This window comes from Astatotilapia calliptera, chromosome 13 (genome assembly GCF_964374335.1).
Source record: "Astatotilapia calliptera chromosome 13, fAstCal68.1, whole genome shotgun sequence".
In the NCBI taxonomy this organism is placed as follows: Eukaryota; Metazoa; Chordata; class Actinopteri; order Cichliformes; family Cichlidae; genus Astatotilapia; species Astatotilapia calliptera.
The window spans coordinates 15,815,420-15,828,365 of record NC_137434.1 but is presented as its reverse complement, the minus strand read 5'-3'; the positions used below and the strand labels follow the sequence as shown (position 1 = coordinate 15,828,365).

General features: G+C 43.3%; 1 protein-coding gene across 4 annotated transcripts in view; it reads right to left on the bottom strand.

Annotated features, from left to right (window-relative positions):
* The window catches only part of slit1a (slit homolog 1a (Drosophila)), an 84,531-nt gene that overhangs the window by 23,808 nt on the left and 47,777 nt on the right, over nucleotides 1-12,946 (bottom strand). For all 4 annotated transcript variants that reach the window (XM_026189268.2, XM_026189270.2, XM_026189269.2 and 1 more), the window contains exons 6-10: nucleotides 12,540-12,611; nucleotides 11,478-11,549; nucleotides 10,531-10,694; nucleotides 6,593-6,740; nucleotides 2,469-2,540 (exon numbers count right to left, since the gene is read on the bottom strand). In XM_026189268.2, coding sequence (XP_026045053.1) covers nucleotides 2,469-2,540; nucleotides 6,593-6,740; nucleotides 10,531-10,694; nucleotides 11,478-11,549; nucleotides 12,540-12,611 — 528 coding nt within the window. The remainder of the gene's footprint in view (nucleotides 1-2,468; nucleotides 2,541-6,592; nucleotides 6,741-10,530; nucleotides 10,695-11,477; nucleotides 11,550-12,539; nucleotides 12,612-12,946) is intronic.

The following is a 12,946-nucleotide window of genomic DNA, read 5'->3' as shown; positions in this document are numbered from 1 at the left end:
CTGCGTTGCTATGTGTGCATGTGCATGTGTGTGTGTGTGTGAGAGAAAGAAAAATTAAAAAAATGTGATGCAGGGCCAAAATCCAAAGTGAAATACGGTAGACTGCCTCTGAACATAGCTGTTGCTAATAGGATCCACAGGCCTCTCCCCACAGGATAACCACTAAGCCCGTGTGTCTATGTGTTTATGTGCGTGCATGTCTGTGTGAATAAATGCAACAGTAAACGAGGAACAGTGGGACAGAAAGGGAGAAAGACAGATGGAGAGACAGAGTTAATGGAGTATGTGGACTGAACTCGAGTCGACTGGATACCTTTGAAGGGAAATCATCATGTGGTGAAGAAGAGGGATATTTTCTCATTTGGGGGTAACAGTTAAATAAGTGGCCATTTGTCTTTTTGCAAAGGACTGAGGTTTCCTGGAAATGAAAACGCAGCAAAGGAGCCAACATGTGCACTGGTGTGTGTCTGTAAACTCAGACACTAGCGTGTTTACGCATGTGGCGGTGAGTGAGGCCGCTTACTGCATCCCTGTCTAAAGGGATGGTTCATGTGTAGGTCATTCAAACTGGGACAAGGTGAGAGAGAATGTGTGGGGTTGACATTTACTGGAAGAAAAGGACATGCAGGGTCAGCACAAGCGGTGCACAAACCACGAATAGCAAACGCTCAGACAAGTGCACAATAGCCTTTAAAAAACTTTTACTCAGCTGATTTTGCCTCTTAATTAAATATTGAACCTCTCTGAGTGAGTCATTTTTCAGAAAGCCCGGTTAAGATTATATGATGAATCTGAAGAGACATTCATCATAATGTATAGATGCTGTCTGCATACTGTGTGCTCAGGGTGTAGGACATAGGACTGGCCTAGCCATTACGACTATATAGCCAGCTGAATCAATAGAGCCTCTAGGGTCAACAAAGATACGTGACCATGCATTGTTGTTGCTAAAAGCAGAATGAGCAGCAGTAGCAGGTCATGTATGTTAAGAAGAACAGATCAAGACCACTGATTTAGATACATTTTGTCTCTGTTTTTGAGGCGTTCAGATTGGGTTTGGCACCTCTAGAAAAATCAGATAAATATGCCACAAATAGGGATGGCTGTAACTCAGGAGGTAGAGCAGGTCATCAGCTAATCGCAAGGTTGGTGGTTGGGTGCTCCACTCTCCCATCTTTAGCATCCTTGGGCAAGATACTGAAGATCAAGCTGTGTCCAGTGGAGTACAAATGTATAGTTATAGAGATGCATACCGCATTCGCTTGTTTGAATGAGCTATGTTGTACAAAGTGCATGAGTAGAAAAGCACTATATAAGTACCATTAATTTCCTGTAAGTCTGAGCTTAGAGTAGGGTCTCTTGTGCTTGTGAATCGCTTTGAACTGCATTTGATTTGTTTGAGAATGACTCTGTCATTAAATCTTCAGTGATTAGTTGCTTGAATAGGATGTAAGTTGCTTCATTTGTTGCATTTCTGTACAAGGTTCAAGTTTTTATGCACTTGTTGCATTTGTAATTCAACAAAAACCCCTGCTTTAATTTCTATGTATATCTTTAAATGGTTGTAACAATATTCAGTTAAACATAATGACTTTTCTTGTTGCTAATCTTACTGTTAATGCAATGCCTTTTTAGTTTAAGGGATTTATTCAAGTTTAACATAGACATTGGACACACCGGATAGTCTGGTTTGTCATTGCTGACATTTTTTCCAATATATATAGTATAGCCTCAAACAAAAAAACTAATTAATTTTAGTATAAAATATAAAATATTTTGGGGATTACCTTGGAGCTACATTAAGACAGCAGCTGCTTTGCTCTGTCTACTGCTCTCTGTTCACCTCATCTGAACTTCAAACTGTCCCCGGGGCTGGATGATAAAACCGTGAGAATTCCTTTAAGAAGGACAGAAAAACTCCCTGACCTCCGGTTTCCTCCATCTCCCCGCTGCTATGTCAGTCAGATCTGGTGGTGTTGGAGGTATGGGTTTGGCTGCCTGGTTGTGTGCTGGCTAGTTGGCCGGACAGCTGGCTCAACGGGTGAAAAACCACTCCGTGTTTAACTGCCCGCCTGTCACTGTTCAGAGAACGAAGCCTCAGCCCTCATTCCAACACACTCTCTGTCCCCTCATCATCATCGTCCCAGCCGGTGGTTTGCAGTTTGCCCATGCAGGCACACAACACACACACTCAGACTGGACACAACACTAACCAGGGGAATACCAGTATATAGCACTGAAAAATGAGAGCTGTTATTACGCTCATGTAGGATGTGAGTGCTTGCTTTCCATGCCACCACTAGTCTGAGAACAAGAATTTGTTCTTAAGGCACAGACAAAATAAATACTTCATGCTCCCTGGATGTGGAATGAGAAGACCGCCAATTGTCGCTTCTTTTTCCAGCCCTAAACTTCTCGTTCTCATCTGTATTATTTAGCCCTGAGGGTGAGTGTACTGATGTACTTACATCCTACGCAGTTTCTTGTAGGGAGAGAAGGCTCCGGGTGGAACAGACTTAATCCCATTCTGCTCCAGACGTCTGAGAGGAGAGAAGTGGAGAGGAGAGGAGAAGAAGATATAGTGTTATTTAAACAAACAATAGAGTTCTCCATGTTAACAGAGTTGAGTAATCACCTCTGACCCTTAGTGATTGGCCTGATTATATTAGTGGAGATCTATTCCCCAGCTGTAATAGGTCCAGGCATGTTGGAGTCATAACATCATCAGAACCAATAAACAGTGTGAATGCTAAAGTGCTGAGGAATAGGACTGGAGGGGAAAATGCTCGGTCTTGGTTTGTGTGAGAGTGTTAAGGCCTTTTTTTTTTTTAAACTAAAAGTCATATTTCTTTGTGAGATAGCATTTACAGTTTCCAGCACTTATGTTCTCATATGAGATCCTGAGATCAATAATGATCTCACTTGTTCTTGTTAAATTCGCTGTTATCCTCAGGGTGTCTGCAAAGTGTCTACTGAAACCTTTGCAGCAGGGTGAAATATTGCTTCTTTGAGTTTACTTTTTCCTCTGAGCCTAAGAGCTGCTGAAGTAAAGTTGACAAGGAAAGCGCTCGGGAAACAAAATCTTACCATAAAACAACTGTCAAAGAATGAAATTAATACACAGACAAACATACACTTGGGCATGTAGTACAGAGCAGTAACCGACTCTAATCAGTCTCAGATGTGCCCAGGCAAATAGACATCCCATTAGAGCGGGTATGCATATGTGCGTTTCAAACTGCTACTTGGGACCCAGACCAATTCCCTTGTGTAACTGGCAGAGGGCTGTTTATCTGCAGGTCAGTTCACAGCTTTTAAAACTGTCCTTACCAAGGCTTAGCAGGGCCCAGAGGGAGCCAGCTGCAAGCCTGTCTGGTTGGTCTACCATTCTGCCTCCCAGCAGAGGGACTGGCTGCAGACCATGAGGCATGGGCCTGCGGTGGGCGGGCGGTTACGGCAGAATCTAAAAATCATTAAGATGCTATTTGTCACCGCAGGGAAATGAGAAATATTTTAAAATCTGCAAAACTCTTTGGCCAAAGGATGGCTGTTGATAGATTTAACCATCACCTTCTTAAGTATGTGACTTCTTGGCGTGCAACCATTTCCACAGGATTTAATTACTCCGTTAGAGGCATTTCAGATTTACTACATGCCTCTTAGGCCTTCTGCATGACTATGTTTATTTCTATCCATGGGGGGTAAATGTTTTGTTGGGACATTAGCCACAACAGTTAACAGTTTGGGGTTTCCACATTTTTTTTTATTTTTTATTTTTTTGGTAATCAAGAATCTTTCCCCTTCAAAAGGAGTGGCCTTTAAGGAGAGATATAGAAATCCAACTGACATTCTCAGGATAGCAGTGATTCCAGACCACAGATTCCTGTGGTGGACATGCTCTCTCTGTCTGTTTTTGTCTGAATGTCCCAGCGAGTCTGTGGATTTAGAGAGGAGTGACAGCACTGTGGTTCCTCTGCCCTCACCATGCGGCAGAGTGGTGGGCCAAGTGGCTTTAGCGCCTTCTCTCATCAACCAGTCTGTCTGACTGGTCCAAACCAGTCTGGCACTCTACATGATGTTTGTATGTGTATGTATACGTCTGCTGTGTATAAGCATGCCTACATGCTGTGGTATCCCGGTGTGTTTCTCTGAGCCAGACAAGGATATACACACACTGCCTGCCTGACAACTTTTAAGCTCTCACATTGTCACTCCTTCCAGATCAATATGTGGAAGCGACTTAATCCCTGCAATCAACACAGGAGCTACTCCGTCCAATTGGCAGACAGGAAAAAAATAAGATAGAATCTCTCAGAGTTGCCAGTGGACCGACGATCAATGGTTTGCATCCAATTTATCAGGCTCAACATTTGTATGTGTGTCTGAGTGTGTGTGTGTTCTCTTGTTTGTATCAGTCTAATCAATGTTCTTCATCCTTTTCATTAGGGCCTGGGCATGGTTTTCATTAAGGGGAAACACATTATGCCTTTGGGTATTCACCCAGTGAGTGCGTGAGTAAGAAGTAGATGGCAGAGCCATAGCGGTGTGGATGAAAGGCAGGGGGGAGAATTTTATGGCAGCATTCACTCATTGCAGACGGGGACTATGGCGCATAATAATCTGTTGTGGTAGCGTTCAGGCTAACTGGGCCTGGTTTCACAAGACAGAGGACCAGAAACCAGCTCACATCCTCGGCAGCCATAAACACAACACTGGCATTCATTAGGGTAAAACGGGGCAGAGAGGTTCGCAATCCTCCGATTTGTACATAATGAGAGCAGCATGCGTGTGTGTTCGTGAGTTACAGAGGGCCTCATTAACAAGGTATTAGGCTAGCCTTGATATCTAGCAGCCGCCCTTGCTGTAATTGCAACTGATTTTATAATGAACTTCAAGCACAGATCAAACCTGCTGCACCAAGTTACAGAACGGACCAGCGCCTCAACCCCCTCTTTTTTAGTTATTCGGCGTTGATTTGTTTCCTTGAAATCCGGCAATGGGGGGAGACAGGGAGGGAGGACAGAGTGAAATGTAGTGATAAAAAAAATGAAGAGAGGAGGAGACACGGGTACAGGAAAGAAAATTGTGGGAATTAAACCTGTAAGGTAAGGCCCTGGTGGGCAGGACAGAATAGGCATAATATAACAGAGTGATTTACCTTTGTGGTCTTGCAAAAGATGAGTCAGAGCATAGTAGAGTTTATTAGCAGAACACAGTAAAGCACCAATTAGATGTGAAGGGCAGGGAAGGTTTTAACATGGCCTAACCCATCTGCTATCCAGATAGACTCCACTCTCTATAAAACGTGCATGATAGAGCTATCCTTCAGAAGCTTCCCTGGTCACCCATTAGTGCAGCTCACTGGTTATTAGTCTCATAGATCATATTAGTGTGTATGATATCCCACTTGTGGAACATTACAACTGGAGGGCATGCTGAGGAGGTCTACAAACCATAAAACATTGCAAAACTGCATCTCAATTTTTCCATGTTTTACAGTTTGTAGACCAGGACTAAAGATCAGGCTGAATTAATTATATCCCAAAAGTAAAAATGCAAGATGCCTGAAGCCTAGCTTTTAGAAATGTCTCTGTATTTCTTGGGTGGTCATTTAATTAGAGAAGAACAAGAAGTGTGGACCAGCATGTCCAAATTAGGAAATTCAGAACGCCACTGCACTAGAAATGGGTCAGGGTTGTTGGGGAACATGGGATCTGTGACTTCCATGGTAGCTGGGTATTTATAAACAGACCCCATGGGGAGGAGGAGACCTAGAAACTTGCTGTGTCCTCCTAACGACACACATGCTCCTTGGAAGAACATGCAATGCGACCGCTGGCTTCCTCCCTTCATCCTCCTTTTTTTCTCACCATGCATAAATCACAAAGTTGCAGTGCCATTTCATGCAGATTTCTGCGAGTGGCATGAAAGCCCGATAAAGAGAACTAAAAAAGACTCGTTTGAAAAGTTTAGCCATGCATTCCTAGGAATTACAGTATCCTGGGCCGTAAACAGTTAATACTCAGACAGATGTTGGAGGGCTGATAAACTGAGGGAGGGATGTTAGTAAAGCACTCGCATGTGGTTCACAGCCATCTGAGCTGATAAGAGCATGCAGTTTCAATCTACAGTCGACCGTAAGACTGTATGTGTCGTTCTCAGTGCACAGCAAAATGATGAATGCCCTGCCAGGTGATTCATGCTGAAAAAACTAACCCAGAACAGCATGCGTACATAAAACAAGCATGCTCATATCTCCCCCGGCCTTGTGAAACCCCTACAATTAAAGAAAACGTTGACTGATGCAAAGAGAATTAAATTAAGAATGTTAAGAATTTTTGAGGAGTTTATAATGAATCTTTTCCATGTCAGTCACTCGTCCATGAAAACACTCTGTAAAGAATTATGGACATTTGTGATAGCTGCAGTGCAGCAGTCATGAAAAATGTATATTTCTAAAGTTTTCAGGCGGTATCAGATTTTGCACTTATTATTTTTCAGACACAGATGGTTTTTATTTGAAGACTTTTTTTTCTTTTGTAAAAGCTTTTTTTTGTCACATGTTTGATAAAGAAAGAAGTAGTGCGCTCACATTTCAGCCATGCTCTCAGGCAGGTTTGCTGGGATGGCAGTCAGACCTTTTCCTCTACAGTCCACGATGTTGTTACTGCAGGTACACATGGCAGGACAAGAGCCTCCACCAGTGCTGCAAGGCTGCGGGCTTGAAGACTCCTGGTGTCCTGAAGAGACAATCAGAGGGAAGGATATGCATAAAAGAGAGGAATGTGGAGCTGCTACAGGTGTGTGAGCACAGGTGAATTTGTTGGTTTCAGGATAACAAGATGTAATGGATGTAATTGCTGGAGATCTTTCTGTGGTGACATAAAGCCCCTCATGCTCCTAATTGAGGCTCAAACTCTTATGCGGCTGCTCAAGTCATCAAGCCTTTGTTTTATAAGCTGAATTGCAAATGAACACGCATTCCTAGGGATGAGAAAAACAAATAAAAGAAAAAGACTTACATAGCTTTTAGAATCAGTGGGTAAGAAACTAGGTTATATATCAAAGCAGTGCCGAAGTAGATGTAGGGGAGAGAAAGCGCTTGAATGAGCTGGAGTGGCAATTGAAGGTCTCCCAATAACATCCATTGATCTCTTCGCAAATATTCCTCCTGAGTCTGCGTTCTCTGGGAAGAACTGATGCCATTCTGCACATTCAGCTTTACAACCCCCCACCTCTCCACTTCTAAAAAGCTTCAACTTTTTAATTTGCATACAGAGCACACAACCCGTCATACTGTCTCTAGATACCTGTTCAAATAGCTATGGCACTGTCAACAGTGTGGTGAAGAGCAGGCGCTTGCGCTGGCAGTACAGCGTGTTTGGTGTGTGCGTACAAGATGTGTGTACGCAAGTCTAACCCAGATAAAATGAATAAAACAGACTTTTAAATGGCCTCATTTACACAGCATTACTAATCCAAGTTTCAAACCATGAATATTTGATCGCGTTCCTATCTATCGCTCAGCTTGTGTGGAAAAATGTTGGCGAGAGAGCCAAGTGGGAGTAGACATTCAGCGAGAGGAAGACAGAGTGAGTGATGGTGAAAGTCGGTGACAGAGAAAGCATAACTCCAGAATCATTATGGTTTACCATAAAATTACTGGCGCGAGCGTTTGGACCATTTAGCTAATAAGACATGTTTAAGGTCAGACTTCATACATCTGGTCAATCATAATCAATTACCTGATGGGACGGAATGCTTCGACACATCTGGGAATCAAGTCAGCGATTATCATCGCGAGTGTGACACTGGTACAGTCCCTCAGCACATGCGATATGAGGCACTGTGATCAGAGGACGGCAGAGGTTTGACAGATCTGGGATCAGGTGTAGGGCAGAGAAAAACTCCCTTCTGATCCAACATGGCATATCTGACAGGCCTGGGATCAGGGGGAGTGCAGAGCACAGCTGGAGCGCCCTTAACAATGACAGCTCTGTGACAGGTACACTTGAGGTGAAGCTGTTTGATGTTTGCTCCTCCCCTGTTTTTTTTTTTCCTGCCTATCCCCCATTATCTCTCCAATTCGCCTTCTCTGCTACCCAGTTACCTTCCCATTGCCCTTCTTTTATTTGCTTTCCTTCTTCCAGCAGTTTTCCCCTGCTCCACCTGTACTTTCATACTCCCTTTTAACATCCTCATTTTCAGCCTCTTTATCACTGCAAGCCATTAGCTTCTGTCCATGTGCTCACAAGTCTTGATATTTAACTCCCCTCCATCGCTGGCCTCTTCCCATTTGTCTCCTCTGCAGTTTCCCATTTTTATAGGGTAATTCCTGTTTCTACAAGAGCTGTATTGTATTCAACCCTGAAGCAATTTATTATTAATTATTCATCTCAAACACAATATTTTTACTTTTGTATTATATTGTGAGAGCAGTTATGCGGTAGAATTAGTCATCCATTTTTTGTCATATAGAGCATGATGTTGGCACAAGAACCTTTTAACTTTGGGTTTGATCTGCTGCAAACGATCAAGGGAGTTATGCGTAATGTTTGGTTTGAATAAAACAACACACAGAAAAGCCCATTAAGACAAACGGGAGTAACTGTATCCTAAAGCAGAAACTGACGCTTGTGTAATTGGCTACAGCTAAGGGGAAAAAAGATTTTCAGCCAGATTTCAAACCTAAAAACCTTTTTGAAAGAAACAAAATTGTTTGGAGAACATAAAATGCATCTCACTGCAGAAATTTGTGAGATAACGCAAATGAGTGACTGGTTTTGCACAGGAGTCCCTTCAAGCATTTAGAAAGTTAAAGAAGGAGTGTTTATTCTGCAAATGTTGTTTAAAATCCAATTTTCACCTGGATTTAGTACTTTTTAAATCCGCTTTTCCATTTTTTAAAATCATTAAGTATTGGTATACAGCACACAGCAATGTTTTTTTAAACTATTAAAGAATGACCCCATTTTTAAAGGGGACCGATGATAAATCATTGCCTGGAAAAATATTTTTCCTCAAAGCGAAGCAGTAAATGTGTTACTCTGCTCATTACAGGCAAAAATTTACAATACAGTGGTGCTTTCCAGCCTAAAACTGGGACTGAAAGAAAGTGAGTCATAACACAGGGTGCTGCAGAATTTCATCATATTTCGAATCGATGAATAACACACTGTACCCCGTTTTCCTTCTCCTGCCTCTCATAACAGCAACACGCCTCGCTTCTCCATCTTCTTTTCTTCCAACACAGCGCCACCCCGCCCCAAATCCCCCGCAGGTGGCCTGGCCTGGTCACAGCTCACACTAAATACACGCACAACCACACAGTGCTGAACATCAAAAATACTAAAAAAAACCCAAAAAACAGGAGTATGTGTGTATATGCATGTGCCAGCGAGCCAGTCCCTAATGAGTCCTTCACTGGGAGTTCAACTTCTGGTCACTCATCCTCTCAAGAAGAAACTGTTAGTATGTGTTTGTGTGTGTGCATCACTGTGTACTTACACACACAAATACATAGTAGCGGCAGATTTCCTGCTGGTGTTAGCAGGGACAAAAACGATCAGCTATTGACACTCTCAAAAAAAAAAAAAAATCAATGTTTGTCTGTCTACAACACTCCTAACTTTTTTAGGTATTTTTACACAACAGCAGCTTATATGTATGCTACATGAACTACAGCTCTCCATCATTCGAAACCTCAACTTTCTGTATCAGTATCCTATCAGAAACCAAATTTCCCTGACACCCCCTGCTCCCCTTTCGTATCTGGAATCGTTACACTCCCACGCTTTGAGTCTCTTTCCCTGGGCGATGAATAGTTAATGATCTGTGCTGTCACGCCGTATGGCTGCGTAAAAATCACAACCCATGGAGAGAGAGAGACAGAGAGAGGTACACACACACACAAACGTAGACACAAACACCCCTCGCAGCTGGCGTTGCAAGTGAGATGGCCTTGTGGGGAGTGGAGGTTCTCATGCTGTTTTTCCATTGTCCGGATATGATAACCCCAATGCACGGCATGACACACCCACATGCACATGCTCTCTCTGTCTCTCACACACACACGTGCACGCGCACGCACACACATGCGCACACACCGCAAAAGAAATAGTGATTTCAAAACCACGGTTATCCTTGTGCTAGAAGGTGAGAAGCTATAAATAATGACAAATTGAGGAGAGAGGGTCTACTGTCAATGGGGGCAGCCATCGCTCCAGCTGTGCGCTGGGCATTTTCCTTGCAACAGCGCCAGCTCCTCAAGAGGTGGGCACTCATGCAAAGGCCAGAAGAGAGCATGGGGTTGCCAGGTTATCATGTGGCTGCCAGGTGAATACACACTGAAACAAAAACACAGGATACTTCCTGTGTTTTTGTGTCAGTGTGACCAGGGGACCGTAAAAGATTTACTCCACAGGGAGACGTTGTCATAAAGAACCATTTTGTTTGCTGCCTTTTGCACAAAAAAAACTTTTATAAAATGCATTGTTTGCTGGTCAAAAGTTTATTGTAAATGTATCTTACCTGAGCAGCTGAATTCATGCTTCTGTACTTCTGCCACATTAAGTCCTCTGAGCTCAGGAGGGGCAGTGCATTGTGTGAATAAGCCAATTGTAGGCCTCTGCCTGAGCCACTGGGCCAACCACGCCAGGTGACAGTCACAGTTCAGATTGTTCGAGTGGAGACGGCTGTTAAATGAGAGGGGGAAAAAAAAGAAAAGTTGATTGATTGAAGAAGTTTTCCTTTTCTGTCTAAAATACCACAAGCTGAAGACATAAATAGCATAAAACGTGTCTATTCTTTCCTACAACTCATCACATCCAATCCCTGTGGCAAAACACAAATGATACGCTGCACGGATGATTATAAATGACACTTTCTAAAAAAGAGGAACACTAAAGAGGTCTTTTCTAAACCTACTCCAAACACTGCATTCCTGCAGTGCTGTGCCTGTCCAGAATAACTCTTGCCGTGGTGAGGTGGACCTCTGGAGCATGTGTGTTAACTCGCAAATCCATGTGTGCAGACGCATGGTGTGCACACAAACAGAAAAGCCATATAATACTACCCCACTGGGAGCCTAAAATGTCACCGCAAGAGCAGTGGAGTCACGGTCCAGAGTTTCAGCAGGCATAATTGTTTTAATTTGTGCATAATTTCAGATTTAGTAATCACATACAATGCACAATACACAATAGACTTGTGGGGCTATTTGTGTCTATCTGGCCAGTTGTTGTCTTTAGATGGAGGGAATAATGGCCCCTGGCATTGCTACAGACCCTTCTGTGGTACTCTGTGGTTATGGCTGCCACCCAACATTGACTGGAATGACAGAACCTGTCTACTCCCATTGAAATCACACAGGACTCAGCCCTTTCTCTGCTTTGCCTGTTTGTGTGTGGAATATTGTTTTATTTTTATGGGAAATATCTCCGGATCAGTAGAAAAGTGGTGGGATTTGTGAGACTTACAAAGTCCGTAGTTTGGGCATGTGGTTGAAGCTAGAGACGGGGATGCTGCTGATGTTGTTGTTGTTCAGCGTTCTGTGAAAAAGAAAACAAGATTTTAGCATCGGTAAACTTTTTGGAATCAGTTCTCTTTGAAACTCTCCCCGTCTCTCTTTCTTCTCGTGGCCTATCAGGAATCTAGCACCTTATTCCTCGCAGATGCAGACATTCATGCATGCAAATATGCACAGGCAAGCTCACAGTCATGATCACACCACTTTCATCGAACTCTGGGCATCAGCTGCAGAAAGAGAATCGGGTCATTTCAATCAGCCTAATAACCCTTTGCAATATTTCAACCTGCTACCCCCTTTCAACGCAAGCTGTCCTCCTCCCCCCACGAAACCTATAAATACAGACCCTATCAAAACAACCCCCTATCCCTGCTTGTACCACTGTGACAACCCTACGACTATTTCCTCCATGTCATGACAGCAGCTGTCACTTTTTTCAAACCCTTCATACACAAACACACATGCAAAACAGCCTTTCACTATCAAAATAGCAAGCCTGTCAAAGTGCCCTCGTCCCCCTGCCTGAACTGTAAGTCTAAATTGTTTCAGGTGGAGAGCTCTAACAGAGACCGCTTGGACACTTTAGACAAGGGATGATTAATTGAATGTTCAAAAACTGCTAAGCATGGTCACCAATGCATGGAGGATTGAGTGCTAACTTGAATAGGATTCTTTTTTTTTTTTTTTTTTGTAAAATGGTAGGAACCCCCAAATGTCAGATGGCCTGCCCAGAAGTGGGTGATGTGTAGATGGAGGTGAAGTGGTGGGCAGGTGGGGGGTGTTAATGTGATCGAAGGGAACACTGCTGTCAACTGTGACTTAATGGAGCTTGGTCTCCATGATGCTGGCCCCCCTCGTGAGGCCCACAGGGGGGTATTTTGGTATAAGCCAGGCCTGTGCTTTGTTAGTTATGCTTATTAGCGAGGCCAAAACAATGTCTTAATTTAACTAAGTGCTTTAATGGAACAATAGAGGGCTGGGTTGGATGAATAGCATCACTTCAGATACTTACAGCACTTCCAAGCCTCTCAGAGCTCTGAAGGCTCCGTCCTCTATGCAGCTGATGTGGTTTTTATCCAGCTGGCTGCAGATCACACACAAGAGAGAGCCTTTGTTACACGAGGCACATACAGTAAACAATCTTTCCGCCTCCCTATAGGCTATTTGTAATCATGGGTACAGTGAGCAGAACACTGATGGATTGTGGTAAATCAATACTGGTTTAGTCATCTCAGCTCTTGTAACCCCAAGAGTAGCACTTCACTAATTGTTTATCTGCATCGATACACCTCATAAATCTACAGTATGTGTCCGTGCGAAGATGCAAATCAGTGTTGCTACAAGACGCCTTTGGGGAGCTCTGTGTGTGTGTGTGTGTGTGTGTGTGTGTGTGTGTGTGTGTGTGTGTGTGTGTGTGTG